At 48.8% G+C, this 22,336-nt stretch overlaps 1 protein-coding gene across 3 annotated transcripts in view; it reads right to left on the minus strand.

The window, feature by feature from the left end:
* The window catches only part of LOC138527989 (glutamate carboxypeptidase 2-like), an 898,418-nt gene that overhangs the window by 537,773 nt on the left and 338,309 nt on the right, over positions 1-22,336 (minus strand). For all 3 annotated transcript variants that reach the window (XM_069639404.1, XM_069639405.1, XM_069639406.1), the window contains exon 8: positions 2,673-2,768. In XM_069639404.1, coding sequence (XP_069495505.1) covers positions 2,673-2,768 — 96 coding nt within the window. The remainder of the gene's footprint in view (positions 1-2,672; positions 2,769-22,336) is intronic.

Below are 22,336 nucleotides of genomic sequence, written 5' to 3' on the forward strand. Positions count from 1 at the left end.
CTCATTGCAAGCGATTACCGGGTTAATACTAAGCACTGCAAAAACATAAAAGTGATCAAAAAGCTATTTGGAGGAGGAAAAAGGATGAAATTGCGTCAGGTGGGGCAGGAGAAAAGGATACCATGTGAAATTACAGAATTGGAGTTAATCTGGAGAGCCAGTTAAGAGTTCTAACATGTTCAGAATATCGGAGGAATCTCATGAGATTGCTGCGGCTACAATGGAAGACAAGCTTGGAAAAGAACATGTGTTGCACAAACCAAAGGTGGAAGAGGGTAATGAAAGAAGGCCAGGAAGAGGGAAAAAGCACTCGAGGAAAGTGGGGGATAAGGGGCTATGGAAAGTGGAAGGGGCTCTCTGTGAGTGCCTGTGAGGGAAGGGAAGTGTTTTTGATTTTCAAGCATTTTTGCATTATAAAGGGCAATACCGCGGGCATGGCTAGCTCATTTATTTATTTATTCATTTATGCATTTGTAAAGCGCCTTAAGCCCTAAAGCAATGCGCTCTGTGTGCAGTTCATAGCCATTATCAGGGGAATATCAGGGGATCCTGCTGGAATCAGAAGAGAGTGGGAATAAATAAATGTTACGGCTAGTAGTCCCAATGGAACCTATTGGTGCAACATGTACAGCGCCCACGGCCAAATTCCTTGGCTAGCGTGCACCAAAGAAACCCATTGTGCAGGATGTTCAGTGGCCACTGCCAAATGCCATGACTAGTGGGCACCAAAGGAGGGGTGTTGCTAGGCCTGGAAAAGTTCTGGGGCTACGCTAATGTTGGGACTTTCGGGACTCTGGGTTTGCTAGTCTTTTGGTTTTAGCCCCTGAGCTTCTATCCGGGGCTACAACCAAAAGACCCGGGGCTATAGCCCCCCAGAGGGCCCCCCCACAGCAACGCCTTTGCCCCAAAGAAACAGAGTAATATGTACAGTGGCCACAGCCAAAGGCTGGGGCACTGGCCATGGCTGAAGGCCATGGCTGGTGGTTCTTAAGAGTCCTATTGGTGTAACATGTACAGTGGCCACGGCAAAGGCTGTGTCCACTGGTCGTGGATGAAGGCCACGGCTAGTGGGCCTGAAAGAAACTATAGTATGACAAAAACCTTGAAATTCCATGAAAACACTTTAGTTAAGAGAGAGTTAAGTAGATCTGATTTAACGCAAAAAAACTTGAAATTCATCATTCGCATTTAAAGCAAGTCCACCTTAACTTTACGCCCCCTGATGCGCAGCGTATGCCCACAATGATAACATCACATATGACATCACAGATGACATCACTGATGAAGGCCATGCCTAGTGGGCCCCAAAGAAACCTGTCTGAGCAATATAGCCAGTGGGCACAGCCAAAGGACCATGGCTAGTGAGCACAGCCAAAGACCATGGGCAGTGGGCACGGCCAAAGGCCATAACCAAGTGGTTATGGCTACAGGTGATGGCTAGTGGGCCCCAAAGAATAATATTGGTGCAACATGTACAGTAGCCATGAATGAAGGCCATGGGTAGTGGGCCACAAAGAAACTATAGTATAGGAAAACCCATGAAATTCTGTCGTACCATCATTGTGGTCATACGCTGAACAAAAGGGGTTGCAAAGTTAAGGTGGACTTGCCTCAAATGAGAGTTCTGGAATTCAAGAGTGTTGTTGTGTTAAATCTGATCACCTTAACACTCTTGTATCACTATTCAGAGGATATCTTTATAGGAATACACTTCTATGATAACTGATGGATTACAAATAAATTAAGAACATTTGTGTAAATATTCACTGAATATCAGTTTAATGTATTGATTACAATCAGTGGAAAATAATTAAAGGAAGCCATACATACCAAGAAACAGAATCTTTCATGTTTCAGCTAGCAGTGCATTGGTGTTAGCTTACATGTGTTTATTTAATAATTTTAGCATAGATACAGGCGTGATAAATTTAGGAGAACAATTGCAGGATAGCTACATTTAAGCAAATGGATGTATAAGTAATAGGTACACGCAGGAGATTCAGACACAAGTGTTAGAACATTAATGATACTTTTGTATTCTAGTTGCACTTTTTCAACCCTTACTAGACATAGAAAAAATGCTCGGTCTCAGAGTTTGTGGTCGGATCATGGAATGTAAAGTGCTGGGCAGTAGGTCATGTTACGTTTTTCATATAACACTCCAATTCCCACAATGACAAGTCTAGTGCGGGTTAGGAACTGGTTTAGTTGAAATTTTAAGGGCAAATCACCAATATTTATGGTTGACCAGAGGTTCTCTGTGCTTGGTTCTAGGTGCTGTGGGTGCTTGAGGATTCTTAAGCCTCTACTCAATGTATATCCTGTTCTTTGCTAACATTATCAGGCTAATAACGACTTACCAACTACAACAGCAATTGATAGTTTGGGCATTACAGGTTGTGCCAAGAAAGGAAACTAAAATATTTTGCTTCAGATTAATGTATGATTTCATTACAATTGTTTACCCAAAGTAAAGTACCAGTGGAAAACAGTACGGAATATAAATAGAAATGTAGACACATATTGTACCAGATTATTCCCATAAAATATTCAGTATTTGGTTGGTGCCATTCATGAAATAACAAAGGCATGAAAATATTAAAATAAAGGCTTGAAAATATTAAAACAAACAATAAAATAGTAGAACAAATAATGGAACATATTAAACTAACCGTGTTGTGTTGTGGCCCAAATATCCAGGACCAATATTGTAAGATATGTTGAGATTTCCTTTCCAGCTTTCTGGTGGTGGAGGTCCTCCCATGTTACTGTCAAAAAGAAGTCATGATTTAATAGACGTCTACAAAAGAAATACACTTGTACACTGAAATGATATTACACCCATTGTAACACCCTGATGAATCCGGAATTACAGGTTGTGGGAGAGACACTACCACTGTTGGTTTCTGGATATTTTCACGCCAAATATATAAATTGAGGAAGGAACAAAAAAAGGAATATTGAAATATGGTTTCGGGATGTACATGTTACAGGTATCTCTATGATCTGAACTGTTCCCTCCTAGGTGGAATGTAGGAACGTGTCACCGCCCCCAGGGACATGGACACACTTGGTGCTAGCCCTTTAATCACCAGACATGGGGATAAATACTTGCATTTGGACATTTAGATGAAGTCATATGTTTTGGAATGAGTGATGAACGACCATGGGGGCTTGGTACCACCACCCCCTACTTGTCTAACAAACTTACATTAAACACCATCTGTCAAGTTATGTTTGACATTAGACCTGGGCACAAGAAGCTAAACCTGAGACAGGGGGAGTCAGACACAGGGCAAGACTGTAATTAACAGATATAAAACAATGTTTTCAATGATATGAGATCATAAGGCATTTATAACTCGCCTATACACAAGTGTTTCAAGGTGCGACAAGGAGAATGGTGAGGCACCTCGATCAGATGGACAGGAAATCTATGTGATGAACAGCAAACCTATGGGAGGTTTGATCATGGAGCAGGAGAGGCACTGGAGCAGTCAGCTGATAGCCACAGAGGAATTAACCAATAGTGTCAGTGACCAGAGCAGTATGAGATGTTGAATGCCCTTCTTGTAAGTTGGATTCCAGTAGCTGCTCTGGTAAATGCAGAACAATGCACAACAGCTGTGCAGGAGGAGTCAACCTTATTCAAACAATCTAAGTGTTCCACAGACCCTGCACCATAGCAAAGTTTAGTTCACAATTCATGGACCTAGGAAGTAGGTGTGTGCTATTGCAAAATCCACCCCATTCAAAGCCAGTCATGTGTACTGGAAAAAGACCAGATCCCCAAGGTATCCTCTGCTCAGGTGACCAGGGAAAGGCCTTCGCTTTTCGATCCTGACCCTGGGGGTGGATATGTGAGGGAGGGTCAACTGGGTGGAGGAGACTTGGGGAGTGGACTTCCTCAGCAGAGCCATGATATGCCCCATCTGCCTTTAATTATAAACCCTCCATCCCTCAAACCTTCATAGGCTTTTGTCAGCCCTGTCACTGGAACTCCCCTAAAATCTTACCCAAAATGCATCAATGTTGTACTGCAATGAAGAGGATAACTGGACCAATGCATCCTCATTGTGTGAGAACGAACATTTGTCGGCCCCAATGAAGTACTGGCACTAGGAGGAAGACAACAATATCAAGGCAGGACTACCGCTTTGCTAGTGAGCGGATTAGTCCTTTTTGTAATGGGTCTGTTGGCAGCAATCTGATTCCATCAGTTAGGGAAAGTTTTAAACTACCTGTTTGAGTATGTGAGTACCCCAGGTAGTGAGCAGAGGGAGACGGTGAACACCTACTCGTGTGCTCCTGAGGAGGCATTATCAGCTGGCAGAAAGCTACAGAATTCAGGACAGATCAAGAGTTGCAAATATCATGCAGGGTTAAATCCACAGATCCAACCTCATGTTGTTAACCCATGAGTGGTGTAATTGTGAGAATGGGAGACAGGGGGAGAGATTGGGCAGGACTAGTATATTGCCCACAAGCATTAGCAAGTAAAGACCATTCTCTGTCATTAATGACTAGTGTTTGCACACCTCAGTGCCCATGGACGCCCCTGCACAATAAACTCTTCCCCCATGATGCCAGTCCTTGCTTTTTGATTGCTCTATTCACTCAATTTGCTAATTTTGTTTGCTAAATGCATGAAATGTCTTAAAATGTTGTTAAACTGGACATCCCCTTCCAGCAGATTTCTTGTTCTTCGCCACCACCACTGTTACACTCCAATCTAGTCATCAATGTGCATCTTCCAAATATACATTTTCAACCCATTTAGTTTGAATCACTTCCCTTCTCTGGAGTAAGGTGGAGGAAAAAAAGCGAGCCTGTGAGTGACCAAGGGTCTGTGTTACAATCCTATGCAGATGATACCAACGTCTTCCTAAAGGGGTGTGCCCCTCGATTCCAAGATTAATTTAGAAGCCCACATTTATAAATCACGGAAAGGTTGCTTTTCCAGAGTAGGTTGTTGAACACGTTGCCTTACTTCCAGCATAGAGCCATCCTTTTGGAGGATGTCATTAAAACCAGGTTGGACTACAGTAATGTCCTATCTCAGGGTTAATGCAATCTTCCTTGCTAGACTACAATAGGCCCAAAAGGCAGTGTACTGCCTCAACTGAATCAGAGTTGGACTTCCTAACTACCTTTTGCAAATCTTATTTACAGGATTTTGCCAAACTAGATACACCTGACTGTTGTAAGGTTATATAGATTTAACTCCCTGGTTGATGGAAAACCACTCCAGACATTTGGTCTACGTGGACGTTTGTAAGTATTCTTTCATTGCAGAGTTCCAGGGAGGTCACATGATTGTTCTTTATTCCCAATGCCTCAATACTATTTCTGTGTGTCTTGCCATTACAGCATGTGGGAAAAGACATGCTGACATTGTAAATACCTGTACACCGAGCCCAATTAACGTTCCATTTGTGGACAAGGGAGAGGGATCATCTGCCTGATAGATCCCTTATGGGGTTCTCGGGTTGGTGGGCGCTTCTCTAGTTCATCACAATGGCACCCTGCAGAGATGAAAAGATCACTGCCAATTATAAACAGGTACTGGCACTGGCCAAGTAAAAGACCAGAGTTGGGAGAGAGCTGAAGTAAGAATGGACATTGCTGCAGGCGAGGTAATCAGATCCAGAGTGTCCAACACCCCGACAACTTTTCACTTGCGAGAGGATTGAGAAAAAGGTAAGATGAAATTACCAGATCTGTTCCATACAGTTTCATCCAAGATCTTGCATATGCAGAACACTATTATGCCTACTGTAGGCCATAGTCTCAAGTGAGCACCTCAGCCAGACACAAAAACTATGTCTGTGGTGACGCCGCAGAAACCTGAGCCTGTTGTGTGCACCTCAGTCCTCAGATGTGATGGGCTCTTGAGACCCATAATCCTGTGACCATCTCTGGGCCCTACATACCGCCACTGAGTGGGGGCTTGAGAATGCTGAATAAAGTCTCAAACTCCACTTAGAAGAGACAAGGAAGAAATTACCTTATATTTTTGACTAGTTGTAAATCCTATTACCCATGACAGAAAGGTCCTGGACCATTGGGAATCTCCAGAAACGGAGTGATTTAATTCCTCAGAGGAATACACCTTGACTAAAACGACATTTGATTAGAGTGCTGAACATCACCCTTGTTAGGGAGAGTTCTCGCTTTAGGCTGAATTTCTTAACCTAGTGAGTCCCCCAGCAGCTTTGCTGGATTTCTGGAGTTTGTTTTTTTCTCCTGCCAAGAGTGAGACTCTTTCTCCCACTCTTGGACATGATTTATGGTGTTCCTTTGACTGTTAATGTGTTTTATGAGCTATGGGGTCCTTTACTCCAGAGGGTCTCATGTGTTTTTACTATGTGTGTTACACAGCACCTTCCGTGCAGTGACACAGGGGTGTCATAGTGACACCCCACCATAGGCTCCATACCCTGGGACTGACTACTGTCTCCCAGGGCATGTAAAGTCACCATTGGCTTTACTAGTCCCAAATTATTAACAGAAACCGGTACAAACCATCATATTGTGGACATACTGGTCGGGGCAATTCGATTGCCCCGGGGTCTGTTAGTCGAGGGGGCACGTCTCTGTCCCCCCTGATCGAGTTTTGGCTGGTGGCAGGCGATACTACTTTTTATATTCGATCGCAAATATATCCCTATGGGATTTTCCCATTGTTCGAGGCTACCAACTTTAATTAATTAATTCTCATAGCCTCGCACATACCGCTGGTTTATTTATTTAATATTAATTCGCCGGTTGGTATTTTTTGCCAGGACTCGATTCTAAAATGGTGTTTGTGTTCTCTTCTGTGACTCCAACCCAAGTCGAGCCCTTTGTTTCACTTTTTGGCGGGCTTCTCCACAGAAGCCTCCAAAAGTGGTGCCACTCTGTCTGCGTACCACAGGGGGTGTGGGAGGGGGTTTAGGCACCCTGGACTGAGTTACTTTGGTAACTCAAGTCGCACTCTTGTGTGATTGGCCCAAGTGGTGAGCCGGCCGGCTCACCACTTAGCATGTTTGATTGACAGCTAGGCTGAGTGAATGGGGGTGTGCTGCATAAAAGCAGGGCTTTGGTGACTGGAACTTCAGAAGTCGCCACAGGACCTGAGAATCCGACGAGAGAGAAGCTGAGCCGACCGACCACGACGACACCACCGGTGGAGCCCTGCGGGACCGACTCACCACGTCCCGACGACAGAGAAGATCTCCCGGCTGGAGAGGCTTTTTCCCCTGACTGGTGGGCACAACCAGTTTACCTTCTTTACCTTCTCGCATCCCAGATGTCTTGTGGTCGAATTGCCCGTGCCAAGCACCCCAGCAACCGGATAGCCACTTACCACTAGACCGCGAATAAAAGGACCGCTCCTTTTACCTGAGAACTCCGCAGCTGGTTTCTTCCCTGGCAGTGCAACGGACTCCTGTCTTCTTCCCCAACGAGATCCTCTCTTCCCCCGGACGACCCACCATCTTGCATCCGCTGCCAGGAACAACTGCCCCCGCTGGAGTATTCTCACCACTTTAAGGTACTGTGTCCGCCAGGCCTCACTTTCTAAAGATTGCTACAAGGTAATAATAATTCCTTAACCTTCTGGACTGGGCTGGCCGCCTTGACCATCTAACTGGTCCCTTTCTTTGGTCCAACTCTTTCTGAACCTTTTCAAGACTTTTTGTGCACTTCAACCGTGTGACCTTGGACACATTTCGTTCTGATCCTCTTAAAGTGGATCCGGCCTTCTGAACTCTAACTTCACGGTTTTACTTTGCCTTCTTCTCTTGTTGTGTTCTTGTGAAAGTGTTGGGATCTGTTTCAAGTAATACTCTGCTTTTCTCTCCCTTTTTAAAACGAATTATTAGAGTGCCATCTGCATTAAGCACTCACCGCTGTCTGAAAATAAGTGGGGCTTTACTTAAGAATTGTCTAATATTCTTTTAAGGGAGTGTATATCTTTTAGTGACCGTGTTTTTGAACTGCTTAACATTAGTGCCTGTGTGTTTTACTAGATGTGGTTTTAAATAAATAATTATATCTCTTTTACACCAAGCTCTGGTCAGTGTTTAGTTGTTCTACTGTGTTCTTTTGACCTATTGTAAATACTCTGTATACTGCCTAACTCTTCTTGAGGGAAGTCTGACTGCTCAGCCACAGCTACCAAGTGAATCTGTGTGGTACAGACTGCTACCAAGTGGATTTACTGCCAAACACCTGTAGTCCTAAATCTTTTGCAGTGGTCCCAGAGGGAACTGCACAGGTTTCTGCCTAACAACCCTCACTTGTTACTTGGACCACTGCACTGGTTTGTGGCACGCATCCTTGTTTTGTTGTAGCCACACAATGCCACCTTTCCTCCATTTAAGCAGCTAAAACGCCAACAGCCTCTCTTCCCACATGAAAGCTTGTCAGGAATTGGCTCCAGTTAGGGAGCTGCTCAAAAAAGAGATGTGTGAAGTTATTAGATTAGAGCATGGAGATCCATCAGGATACAAACCACTAGAAAATAGTTTTTATTCATGTATTCTTTGAGCAGGAGGCTCCAACGAACCTTGCTACAAGAACATACTCATCCCCTTGTAATGTACCTGCAGTGCATACTTTAAGGACTCGGAGCAATAACAGCAAATTGTTATATAAAGGTCTAGCATGTAGGAAACATGAAATGGGCAGGTGTGCTACAAATTAAAGATATGGCTGCAACATACAATGTTGTTACAGAAACAAACATTTGAGGGATGAGAAAGTGGTCCATGGCATCCACAGTACACATTTTATACAATACAAAAGGTCAGCGAGAAGGGTAAAGGAGTGGTAGCAAGCAAAGACAACCAAAGAAATAGCAGTCACAGAACTTGGCTGATGGATAGTGTCACTGCTTTGTTCAAGAAAAGCAAGCAGGGGATCCACTCTCTTTTGGATAAAAGCCAAAGGGAGCCACACTAAAGATGAATCTCAAGATTAGATTAGTTCTGAGACCTGAGAATGAACCAGAAGGAGGACTCGGACCACATTAGGTCTTGTTAATAGCATTGTATTTAAATAAAAAGAAAAACACCCAACTAGCCCTATGAGGGAATTTCCCTGCCTAGCATAACAAAAGTTAAGGTGCATGTCAAGTCCGAAGTAAAATGTGTTCAGTCAGAATCTTAAACAACTAACTGGCCCCACCATTTCAGAAAACACCCAACTAAAATGAAAAATGGAGGCTTGCACACTAGCCTGGGTAGGTCTTCTGCCTGACCCAAGCTATGATAGACTTGTTTTCAGTCTTCAAAGTTCCCTTTTCACTGCAGGATGTTCTTCCCAGTCTTTGCATTCAGTTATGACTTTAAGTCTCTCATTTTAATAAAGAAAACTGTCTCGTGGTACAAACATGTCCATACCTCCAGCAGTGCTTGAAAATAAACACTTAAACCTTAAAGGCTTTGGGACTCTCTCAAAGTCCTGAAGTCCTCATGTAGGTTGTTTTTCTTTAACCCACGTTATTTCAAATAGGGTGACTATTCTTCCAGCTAGTTCCAGGGGGCTCTCACTCGGAAGCAGCTGAGTATTTCTGAACTTCAGCTGGAAGAAGGCCTCGGTTTTCCCGCCTCTCTCCAAAAGGGCTCTTTTTATTTCAGTGGGTTGATAGTTTGGCATGAAAGACAGGCCAAATAACAAACTTTCAGGCCCTCATCCCACTGAAATTGGGCCACGAGTCTTCCGAAGTTAAAAAAGCCCCAAGGTCATCGCCTTCATAGTAAGGTTGTCGAATATTGTGAGGAAGAACTTGATGGCTTTATCCTACCCCTGGTCGGTCAAGACTTTCCTGATGGTGTTGTTCAGCTCAGGCCTATTTAAATAAAAAGAAAAACGTCTAACTAGCCCTATGAGGGAGTTTCCCTGTCTAACAAAACAAAAGCTAACAGTGCATGTAAAATCCAAAGTAAAAAAGTCTCCAACCTGAATCCTAAACAACTGGCCCTACCAATTTAGAAACTACCTAAGTAAAAGGAAAATGGTGAGGCTTGTACACTAGCCTTAGAAGGGCTTATGCATGTCAATTCCGAAATAAAATGTGTTCAGTCAGAATCTTAAACTAACTGGCCCCACCATTTCAGAAAACGCCCAACTAAAATGAAAAATCGAGGCTTGCACACTAGCCTGGGTAGGTCTTCTGCATGGCCCAAGCTATGTTAGACTTCTTTTCAGTCTGCAAAGTCCCTTTTTCACTGCAGGATATTCTTCCAAGTCTTTCTGTCTCTCATTTTAATAAAGAAAACAGTCTCTTGGTGCAAACATTTTGATTCCTCCAGGATTGCTTGGAAATAAACACTTTTACTTTTGAGGCACTGGGACTCTCTAAAGTTCTTAAGTTCTCAGATGGAACAAGTTACTTACCTGTAACTGTTGTTCTCCAGCATGGGTCTGGCATGGATTCACATGCTCATGAATATTCCCCGTCGTCAGGCTGGGAATCCTCGGTAAAGAAAAAACCAGTATCAGTTTCGTTTCTGATCTGTCTTTCGTAGTAATAACCAATCACTGGTCTCTGCGTCATACTGACCACAGCCAATGACTGCCCTCTACCTAAGCACCGCCTCTGGCAGCCATCTTCAGATTTGGAAGCACGTGAAGTGGCAGTATGACCAAGTGAAGAGCCGCAGAGGGGTAGGCGGGAGGGTTTGCATGTGAATCCATGCCAGACCCATGCTGGAGAACAACAGTTACAGGTAAGTAACTTGTTCCTTCTCCAGCATGGGGTCTGGCATGGATTCACATGCTCATGAATAAAGAATACATAGCAGTACACACATGCACAACCACGGGAGGTGGCAAAGGCTCAACATTAAGCAGTACATCAAACTCAACATTAAGCATCTTACCTCCTCACCAGGCTCACCTCAGGCGAACAGGTTGTGCAGCACTGCTTGGCCGACCCTGGACTCCTCCCTAGAATCCCGATCGACGCAGTAGAATTTCGTGAAGGTGTGCGTCGACCTCCACGTAGCAGCCCTGCATATGTCCAGCAGGGGCACACCAGAAAGGAACGCCGTGGTAGCTGCGATCGCTCTGGTGGAATGGGCTCTCGGACGGCCAGGCAGCGGTCGGTTTGCCAACCGATGACAGTACATGATAAAGCCGGAGAGCCATCTGGAAATGGAAGCCTTCGAGAGAGCCTTCCCCTGATTGACAGGTCCAAAGTTCACAAAGAGTTGTGACGTCTTCCGAAAACACTTTGTGCGGTCCACGTAGAACTTCAGCGCTCTAGCCACATCCAGCGAGTGCAAAGTCCTCTCAGCCGGCGACGAAGGCGACGGGAAGAACACAGGCAACACCAAGGGTTCGTTGAGATGGAAGTCCGACGGTACCTTGGGCATGAAGGAGGGGTGCGTCCTGAGCACTACCCTCGTGTCGTGAAAAGTCAAGTACGGGGCCTTGCAGGAAAGGGCCTGGATCTCTCCCACCCGTCGTGCGGAGGTGATGGCCACAAGAAACGCTGTTTTCCACGACAGAAACTTCAACGGGGCCGAGTGCAGAGGCTCGAACGGAGGTCCCATGAGCTTGGTCAGCACCACGTTGAGCTCCCACGCCGGGACCGGAGCCTTCACCGGCGGGAACGATCTGAACAGTCCCTTCATGAACTCTTTCACCAGACGATGAGACCACAAGGACGTCCGGCCCGTGGTTCTGGTGTATCGGGAGATCGCAGCAAGATGAATCTTGATGGACGCGTGTGCCAGTCCAGCTTTGGCCAGCGTCAGCAGGTACGGCAGTACCTGGGGAGCCGTAATCCGTAGAGGGTTAATCTTCTGTGCGTGGCACCAGACAGAGAACCTCTTCCATTTGTGTCCGTAGCATTTAAGAGTCGAGGACGCCCTGGCCTTTGCAAGAACCTCTCTGCAGTCGGCCGGTATGTCGTATCCTCCAAACTCTAGCGCTGCAGGAGCCAGGCCTGCAAGTTCAGCGATTTCGGGTCGTGGTGGAGGATGGCGCCTCCTTCCCTGGAGAGTAGATCCGCGTCCACCGGCAGCTTGATTGGCGGGGACGCTGACAAGTCCAGAAGGTCCGGGAACCATATCTGCCTCGGCCACGCAGGTGCGACGAGGATCATCCTGCACCGTGACCTCTTGAGCTGGTTGACGAGCCGGATTAGCAGTGGCAAAGGAGGGAACGCGTAGAGGAACAGGCCCTCCCAGGGGAACGAGAAAGCATCGCCCATGCTCCTCGCCTGGGGAAACCTGCTGGCGAACCTCCGGCACTTGGAGTTCGTCGCCGTCGCGAACAGGTCGATCTGGGGTGTGCCCCACCGTCGGAAGAGGCGATCCACTAGATCCTGCCGTAGTTCCCACTCGTGGCACGAGCGCAGCTCCCTGCTGAGTGAGTCGGCGATGGTGTTTTTTATCCCTGCCAGATGAAACGGCACCAGAAACACCCTTTGGGCGACGGCCCAATGCCACAGGTCCTGCGCCTCCTTGGACAGTGCTGGGGACCTGGTTCCGCCCTGTTTCCTGATGTAAAACATGGTGGTGGTGTTGTCGGTGAAGATCCTCACCACCTTGCCCTTGAGGGACGGAAGGAAGGACCTGAGGGCCCAGAACACTGCACGGAGCTCCAGGACGTTGATATGGAGGGACTTCTCCGTCGGGAGCCAAAGGCCTCTCGCGTGCAGATTTTCGGTGTGCGCTTCCCACCCTTCCAGGGAGGCATCCGTGGTCACTGTCTCCTGGTGGTCTGGGGTCTGGAAGTCCATGCCCGCCGTCAGATGCGCGCGGTTGCCCCACCACCGGACCGCTCGGCGGAAACTCTCGTCGAGTGTGATCCTCTCCTCGAAGCCGCCAGTCGTTCGGATCCAGCGCGCGTCCAGGAACTCCTGCAACGGGCGCATCCGGAGCCTGCACATGGGAATGAGGTAGATGCAAGAAGACATCATTCCGAGGAGGGACTTGATGGACCTCACCTTGGCCGCGTCGGAAACCAACATCCGCTGTACCTTGCCCAGGATGGACCTGGTCCTTTCCTCCGACGGGGAGGCCAGAAGGGACACTGTGTCGAGCTTCGCTCCCAGAAACAGTGCGTTTTGCGCGGGTACCAGGTGGGACTTGGCGTAGTTCACGGAGAATCCCAGGTCCGTGAGAAGTTGGACGGTCCTTGCCGTGTGCTCCACGGCGAGCTCCCTCGTCTTGGCTCGGATGAGCCAGTCGTCCAGGTAGGGGTAGACGTGGATCCCCTCGCGGCGCAGCTGCGCCGCCACCGGTGCAAGGCACTTGGTGAATACCCTGGGTGCCGACCGTAGTCCGAAGGGGAGGGCTTTGAACTGGTAGTGACGCCCTTGGACCACAAACCTGAGGAATTTTCGGTGCCCCTTTAGGATGGGAATATGGAAGTAGGCATCCTCCAAATCCAACGGCGACAGGAAGTCTCCTTCCTCCAGCTGACCCAGGACGTGCTGGAGGGTGACCATCCGGAACTTCTGCGCCTTGATGAACTTGTTCAGACGTCACAGGTCTAGGATGGGGCGCCATCCTCCTGTCTTCTTCTTCACGAGGAAGTATCTCGAGTAAACTCCGGAGCCCCGAAGCCTCTTTGGGACGAGTTCGATGGCGCCCTTCCTGAGCATCGCCTTTACCTCCAGGAGAAGCTGAGGGACGTGAAGTTCTTTCCTGGCCACGGGGGGGACGCGTGGGCACCTTCTTTGAAACTCGAGCGCGTGGCCCCGGGCTAAGGCGTCCAGCACCCAACGGTCGGTAGAGATGGACTCCCACACGCTGACGAAGCTCGCCAGCCGGCCTCCCACCGGGGTGCTTCGGTGGGGGCCCGACCCCACGGCCGGTTCAATCCTGTTTCGACGAGGCTTTGCCGCCTTGACCTCCTTGGCGACGACGGCGGGGTCCGCCAGACTTGCCTCGTCCTCTGTAGGCCTCCTGAGACGACGAGCGGGCCGCTTGACGGTAGGTGGAGAAACCGCCGCCGGAACCTTTGGAGGCGCCCTTGCCTCCGCTGCTCCGAAAGGGCGTCCGTCGTTGCTGCAGAACCCCAAGGGCCCGGGCCGTCTCAGTGTCCGCTTTAATGGCCTGAAGGGAATCGTCCACTGTTTTCCCAAACAGGTTGTTCCCATCGAACGGCATGTCCAGGACTCTGGTCTGTACGTCTTGACGGAAGTCCGTAGCCTTGAGCCATCCACGCCGCCTAAGGCACACGCCGTTGCCCAACTGGCGAAACCCAGTGTCGGCGATGTCCGTCGCAATAGTGATGGCGTGGTCCGACGCCACCTCACCTTCCTGTAGGATCTCCAGGGCATCCGCCCTCTTGTCGTCCGGTAGGAAGTCCAGCAGGGGAGCCAGTTTGTACCATAGCTCCCTGTCGTAGCGGGCCACGATAGCCAAGGCGTTGGCCGCTTTAATCGTCGTCGCTGCAGACGATATGACCCTGCGTCCCATAGCGTCCAATTTCTTTCCCTCGCCGTCCGGTGGGGAAGTCGATGTGGAGGCCGCACCCCCCCCCGCTTTCTTCCTGGCCTTCCACAGGGGGGCCGCGTCCGGGACCCGGTACTTCTTCTCGTACCGGTCTCTTCTAGCTGGCGCCGTGGAAGGGTTCTTGAGGAGGGTGAGGCCCTCATCCCTAATGTCGTCCAGTAGAGGCACCGCGAGGACCGTCTTCCTCTTGGCCTTGCGCCGTTGATAAAGGAATCCTTCCTTTTTCTTCTCCTCAGGGCAGAGTTGGAAAAGCTCGGATGCCCTGGCGATCATGGAGTGGAACGATCCAATCTCGTCGGGCGGAGAAGCCCTGGTGGGAGGTGACGACGGTAGATCCTCGTCGTATACCTCGTCGTCCGTACCCGTCGCTGCCGTGTCAGTCCCCTTATCATCCCCTCGGGTGGACGGGGAGGAGGGCTGGACGGGGCGCGACGGCTGAAAAGGAGGTGGAGGGTGAATCCTTCTTTTCTTGGGCGGGGGAACACCAGAAGGTCCCGGTTCAGGATCCCCCGACGGGAGAGGTTCCTCTGTCGGCAACAGTATTCTCGTCCTTATCTCTGAGCATAAGGACTGTATAGCCAACAAAATGGCCGCCGAGTTGTCTTGCGGCGCTGGCAGAGGGGAATCCGACGGGCGATCAGGGGCCCCGTCGGCACCCTCGACGATGTCGTCGTCACCTGCGTCGGGATCCATCCCGACGGGCCGGTCTTCTTCCACGCCAAGGCCGTGGCTTAAGACCTCGATCAGCTCTTCCTCCGAGGTTGAGGCCGAATCTACGACGACGCCCTGCCCCCCCTTTTTCTTCCCCGCCCGGGATTTCACAGGGGTCCTATCGATGGGCACAAAAGAGGACTCTCTCCGAGGTGGCAGGGAGACTCTGAGCCCCGAGGTCGCCACCACTGGTGTAGCCTCCACAGGCTGAGCCAGGGCCGCCGCGACAGTATCGATAGAGGGCTTGGCCGGATGGATTAAGGCCTTCACCACCTTAGGTGCGCTCACCGCCTTATCCTTGAGGGGGGGGACACTGCCTCGCTCCCCCTCCGATGGGGCCTTCGAGCTCGACCGGGGCCTCTCCAGGAGCTTCGCCGGGTGCTCGCCCTTCCTCTTACCCGACCCAGAGCGTTGGCTCGTGGCTGAAGGTGCCGGGGAGGGTGCGCCCTGCCTGGCGCCCGTAGAGCCCGACCGTTCGGCGCTCCCGGTGCCAGCGGACTCGCGGTGCTTGGCCTTGTGTTGGACCCCCGTCGCCGGGGCGTCCTCAAAGGTCTTAGAAGACCGCTCGGATTTCTTCCTCTTCTTCTCGCCTGACGGGCTCTTCCCTTCCAGCCAGTTGGCGAGACGTTGATGGCGGTCCTTCACGGTCCGCTCCGACATATTGCCGCAAAACGCACAGTCCTTCTCCACGTGCGTCTTTTTCCTCATGTAAGCAGTAGAGACAAAAGGAGTGTTCGTCCTCCTTAAAGACGTTCTGCAGCTGGCATCCAGGGCAGATCCTGAACAGCTTTCCGGGCGTCGAGCTTCCCTTCTCCTGGGCCATGTCCGGGCCTGAGAAGCTTCTGGAGTCCTCCAAAAGCGTAGCTCGACGAAATCTTCACCCTTGAGGGGCGCAGACGAATCCGACACGGGTCCCCGTTGATCGGATGGAGAGTCGGTGGAGCTTGAGGCTCTTTTGACCGAAAAAACGAAGTTTTTGAGAAAAAATGTGAAAAAATAGCACTAACGCTCGAGAGCAATAGCACGAGGATCCCAACACATGAACGTGCGGTAAAAATCTGAAGATGGCTGCCAGAGGCGGTGCTTAGGTAGAGGGCAGTCATTGGCTGTGGTCAGTATGACGCAGAGACCAGTGATTGGTTATTACTACGAAAGACAGATCAGAAACGAAACCGATACTGGTTTTTTCTTTACCGAGGATTCCCAGCCTGACGACGGGGAATATTCATGAGCATGTGAATCCATGCCAGACCCCATGCTGGAGAAAGGTTGTTTTTATTTCACCCAAGATATTTCACATAGGGTGACTGTCCAACCTGGTTTGCCAGAGTTCTATTGCTTCTGTGGCTTTCTCAGCTCCAATTCAAAGCATTCATGTCCCTTTCGTTTCCCCTTTGCATAGGGTATTCATGCACTCAGATTTCTCAGGCCGCCATAACCTTGATAGCTCTCACAGACGTTATTCACAATATTCTTATACCTCTCAATCCCCTGCATAGGGTGTTTGAATCTTCAGGTTTCTCAGGCTTCCGTAACCTGAAGAGCTTTCACAGTTGTTATTGACAATGTCCATATCTCTCTCAATCCCCCTTACCGAGGTTATTTGTATATTCAGGTTTCTCAGTCTCCCGTAACCTGGATAGCTTTCATAGCCGTCACTCACAATGGCTATCTCTCTCAATCCCCTTTGCTTTTGATATTTGTATATTCGGGTTTCTCAGTCTCCCATAACACATGGCTTTCATAGCCATCACTAACAATGTTCAGACCTTGTAGCAGTATCCCATGAGCTTGTCGGCTTTCCCTGCTGCTATTTGGCGCTGTAGCTATGGTCCAATGTGTGTAGAGCTCAGAAACTCAGGCTCTCTCAAACGTTCTGGTATCGGCATCCTAGCTCGGTCTACACCGTCACTGCTCGCTAGTGGTCGTGCCACGAGATGAGACATGGAGATTCCCATCTTGGCTCCCTCTCTGACCTTGGTTCCTCAGCTGGGTAGAACGCCAACTCTAAGACATTTGACACACCACTTGCTGCCCCTCCTTACTGCCATTGTGTTCACGGCCCAGCATGGCCCAGCCACTCTAGGATATCAATGATACGGATGCTCACATCTGCGTAGTTGTTCTGTCTTCTCTGTAGGCGTTATCTCCCTTATACATGTCACATGAATAAATAGAACAGTGTCCTTCACTGATCATGGTGTTCAGGTTGTGTTTAGCATTGCCTGTTGCAAATATTATAGTCGTTGGAGGAGATATGAAGATATTTTCTTTTTCCATATATACAGACAAGGCCTTCTCAAAACTGGTGGATTCCCTTGGGTGGGGGGGGGTGGGACAAATTATCCAGATTTGTCACAAACCCCTTCCCATAGAGACAATACAGACTGTCCTGCTGTTCTCGCTTCATTCAGACTTGCCATGCACAAGCTCCACCAGGGCTATGGACCTAGGACAATACGTACATCCATGTTTATCCCGTTCTGAAGAGGTTAATGTTAAGGATATGTCATGATAATTTCCACAACCAAGGAGATGCCAAACTGAGGCTAAACGAGAGTGAGTTTTCAAAAAGTTCCTTCAGCTCCAAATGCCCAAAGCAGATGGCCTTAGTGGAGAGACAAATCACAGTGTCTGCACAGGGTATCAAGCATTGGAAACTGAAGGCATCATGAAGCAAGACAGACAACAGACTTAAAGTTTAAAGTAAAATACTTTATTAGACCAAATGTCAGGATGGTAAAATGTTTAACTTTCCCCAACTCCAAGTGCAACTCTTGGTATGACTCCAACCTCGTCACCCTCAAACGCAAGGTGGTTGAGAGGAAGTGAAGGGCATCATGTGCACCGTCTGACAAACTGCCCAGCCGCCTGCTCCAAAATCAATACAGACTCTCTGTCCATGCCAAGAAGAGAGCCCACATCCAAGCCCAAGTCTCTGCGGCATCTAACAACTCTGCCGAACTCTTCAGAATCTGCAAGGAGCTGGCCAATCCTGCTGCAGTCTCTACCTCTCCTCTTCCCTCCCATACCCTCTGTACAGCCTTTGCTTCTCATTTCATCACTAAAACTCAGGGCTTCCTGTCCACCCTCTCTTCTTCCTCCTCCTCCTCCACTCCTGGCCTGCCTGTTGCTGTCTCTCCACCTCCCTTCTCTCCCTTCCCCTTGTTCACCCCGGATGAGGTTTCTAGACTAGTCCGATCTAGGAAAGTCTCATCAAAAGCAGTTCTCCCCTGTTCATCCAGAACCCTCAATGACCACATCGACATCCTTGCTCCAGCCTTGGTAAATTTCTGCAATCACTCCTTTGCCACTGAACCCCACCCCTTAAGCACTCTTGTGCACCCCCTGCTAAAGAAGCCCTCTGCCGATCCTTCCTCTCTGGCTAACTATCACCCGATCTCCACACCCCCTTCCAGGGCAAACTCTTTGAAAAAGCTGGCCATCTCCCAGTTTAATCTGCACACTGAATATGTTGGTTGTCTCCACGACCACCAGTCTGTCTTCAGAGCTGCTAGAAGCACGGAAATTGCTCTCCTGAACACCCGTGAAGATCTGCGCTCTAACCTTGATTCTAACCTTCCTTCTGTCCTCATTCTGCTCGATCTTTCTTCTGCCTTTGATACGGTCAACCATGTCATCCTGCTCAATTGCCTCCGTGATAACCAGGGTATCGCTGACCTCCTTTCTCACTGACTGACCCCCCCAGGTCGAATTGGGGTCTTTCCTCTCTTCTAGCTCTAGCTTCATTTGTGGTTTTCCCCAGGGATCCAACGTCTCTCCCTGGAATTCAACCAATACCTGGCACCTCTTGCCCACTGCATCGCTTCCTTCTGCTCCAACTTTCAGTGTTATGCAGATGACACCCAGCTTTCCTTCAGGCTCCCCTCAGCCGCCTCTTCTCCTTCTCTCATTACAGATTGTTCGCAATTCAGGAATGGTGTGCCGCCAATGATCTCAGCCTGAATGACAGTAAGACTGAGATTCTCCTCATCGGAAACACCAGCTCCCTCCTTTCCTCTCTCTCTCTCTGGCTGCTCACTCTGGGTCCTCTTCCTGCTCCTACCTGTGAGGCTAAGAAACTTGGGGTCATCTTCGACTCAACCCTCTCCTTCTCTCCTCACATCTCTGACGTTTTTAAGAAGTCAAACTGACAGCTGCACCACCTAAGAGGTATTTTTCGTTCCCTCACTTTCCCCCAGAAGCTCACTGTCTCCAGAGCTCCTCTCTAAGCTGGACTACTGCAACAGCCTCTTTCTAAATCTTCCTGCCTCTACTCTCTGACCTCTACAACATATCCAGAACAGGACTGCAAGACTTGTCCTTGGACTCAGGCCCAGGGATCATATCTCTTCAGTTCTGAAATGTCGTCATTGGCTCCCAGTGGCGGCAAGGATGAAGTTCAAGACCCTCTGCATCATCCACAAGGCTTTCTGGGGCCTGGGACTGCACTACCTCTAACTCTCTCTTCATAACATCACCCCTCTCAAGCTCTCCGCTCACTGACTTCCAACTCTGACTGTCAGTCGCTTTTGCAAGCAAAGAGTTAGGGAAAGATCTCTATCTTTGGCTGGGGTCTCCCTTTGGAACAGTCTCCCTGCCTCTCTCAAACTTGAGCAGAACTACCTCAGGTTCCAGAAGCAATTCAAGACCTTCCTCTTCGGATTTCTCTCTTCCTCTCCCCTGCTGATGTCCTGACTGCTCCACGCACTGGTCACCTTGCTACCCTCTGAACTTGAGCCCATGCTTCTGCATGTCCAGTTGTACTTCCCACTGCCTCCCGGCCCCCTTAGCACGTGTGGTCTGTATCTGCAACCCTACAGTCCCTTCTCTCTGCACTTATGAGCCACCTGTTGGCTGCACTTATGAGTTACCTGCACCCCCCCTCAGCACTTCTCCCCTTGCACTTCCCTGCACTTGCGCGATCTGAATGACACAGGGCCTAGTAACATCATTGTTTTGTCCTCCAAATATCATGCCATATCATATCATGCTAAGATGCGATTTCCAAAACCTGAACGAAACGAAGGAAAGTCTGAGTCCAAGAGTTCAACTTAAAAGTCTGTCTGTGTCCAAAACCTATACTTTCCCCTCACAGTAAATTGAACTAATGTGTAAGGATATCAAAATCATAAGAAATTGTGTTCAACTCAAAGTTCACAGCTTTTTCCAGCTCACAACTTTCTTTCAGCTCTGCTTCCCCAAGTATAAGAAAGTTCCACAAAAAGTGTTAAGCTTACCTTCTTCCAGTTCAAAGTGATACAGTTCAAAACAACCCTTGAGGTTCCTCGACCCAAGCTCAAAAATAATATTACAGATATGTCTCAGAGTTCCATTACTCAAGTTCGAAGCAGTATCACAGTTGGGAGAAGGGAGGTTCAAAGCAGGCAGAGTTAGTTAGTTTCACAGGAAAACAAAGCACACTTCCAAGTCAAGTGAATACTGCTTTTAAGATTCTTCTTTCATAGTGGCTTTGTCTTTTCCCGTTTTAGAGTTCTTTCGTTTAGGTGCAGTTGTCAGACCACATGGTCCACCCATTATAGGTCAAGCAACCAGGAACCCCAAGTATAGATTCACCCTCCTTTGCTTTCACTAGGTTAGTCTTTTAGGTTTTTCCACAGTAAGTCCCTTCCACTCTGCAAGTCACACGTTTAGCCCTTGGCTTTGACAACGCAGGTTTCTCAGTACATTTGGGGGAAGGTTGCTTTTGACACCACACTTTTTAAATTATATAGTCACTCTTTCTCCTGTAATTTGTTTAGGACGGTTTTCCAGCCTCTCTTTAATTTACCCAAGAGCTTTCTTGACTTCTGGTGGGTCAAACATTAATTGCTTATGTTTTCTTTATCTTTGGATGAAGTTAGATACAAAGATTCCAGCTCATTATTAAAGAACAGTTCATTCGCAAAAGGTTTCCTTTAGGGGGACCTTTTAACTGTTCCGATAATGGATTGCAACTTAATAACCATTTGCGGTTACTGTTTCTGCATGCAAAGGCTTTCAGAGATGGGCTTTCATTTAGGAGCATACGTATAAGAGACAAACAAATGTGTTTCTGGTGCTTTCACTTGTCTCTCCTTGCTATACAGGCTGCTCTGTGCTCCACTCCTGCCACTTCAGTCTGCCCCTACGACACATGAGGGTTCCTGGCATGCCCGAGAGAATGAGCATTCTTCAGAGGGCTTTTCAGGATGGACTTCACATGATCTGCACCCCACTGCACTGACCACACAGAAAGGAGCACCAGCGTCAGCACCAGACACAACACCTGATTCACACACCTGCAGTGTCGAAGTCTCGGCACGTTCTGGTACACAGATCGGATTCCCGTAGCTTCCAGCAGTGGTTCTCTTCTCTCCCTCTTTCACGGGTGTCTTCGCAGCTACTCTCGGTAGGGACTTCCACTTTGGCCTCTGCTCTGACCTCCAGTTTGGCTTCCACTCCGACTCTCGGGTTGACTCTCTGTCTGACTCGGAGGAGGGCTCTATATAGTTCTTAATCCTTTTCAGGTGTTGCTCATTAAACCTAATTGTCTGACCCTTTGGAAAGTGTTTAGCTGGACATGTCTGGTGCTCATATCCTTCTACAGGGATCTTCTTTGTCAGGAATTGTGGAAAGAAAAAGGGGAGAAATCTTGTAATATCACAAAGGCTGGGGGGGGTGGGGTGGTAGGTTGTTCTCGATAGTAAAAGGGGGATACCATGTCTTGCCTAGGTTCATCCCACTCCGAGTCTGTGGAGAGTTTGTGTGAGAGAGGGGTGTGATATACCTGAAGGTGTCTCACTTACTACTCCCTGGGGAACTGTCATCCAGGTGGCCAGGACACCTGGATGGGGTGTCCTCAGGAGTGGAAGTGGGACACTGAAGGGTGAGACGCGGTATCCCCCTTCTTATAACACCTTTTCGCCATCCTACCCCGTAGGATACTCAAACACTCAACCCCCCCCTTTTCCGACATGAACACTTTTGCACACAATGAAAGACAACGAACAAACACCAGACCCGTTTACCTGACATGTCCCACCACAAGGGTCAGGCAAAGTCAGGCAATTGACCAGAATAACACAAACCCTATGGCCCTTTCCCTTCCCCACAGGGATAAAAGGTGAGCACGAGAGCACAATACGTGCAATGCAGACCGCACAATGAGAGACCTAGCTCACTAT

The sequence above is a fragment of the Ambystoma mexicanum genome, chromosome 7q, assembly GCF_040938575.1.
Source record: "Ambystoma mexicanum isolate Mex_15411 chromosome 7q, UKY_AmexF1_1, whole genome shotgun sequence".
Classification (NCBI taxonomy): domain Eukaryota; kingdom Metazoa; phylum Chordata; class Amphibia; order Caudata; family Ambystomatidae; genus Ambystoma; species Ambystoma mexicanum.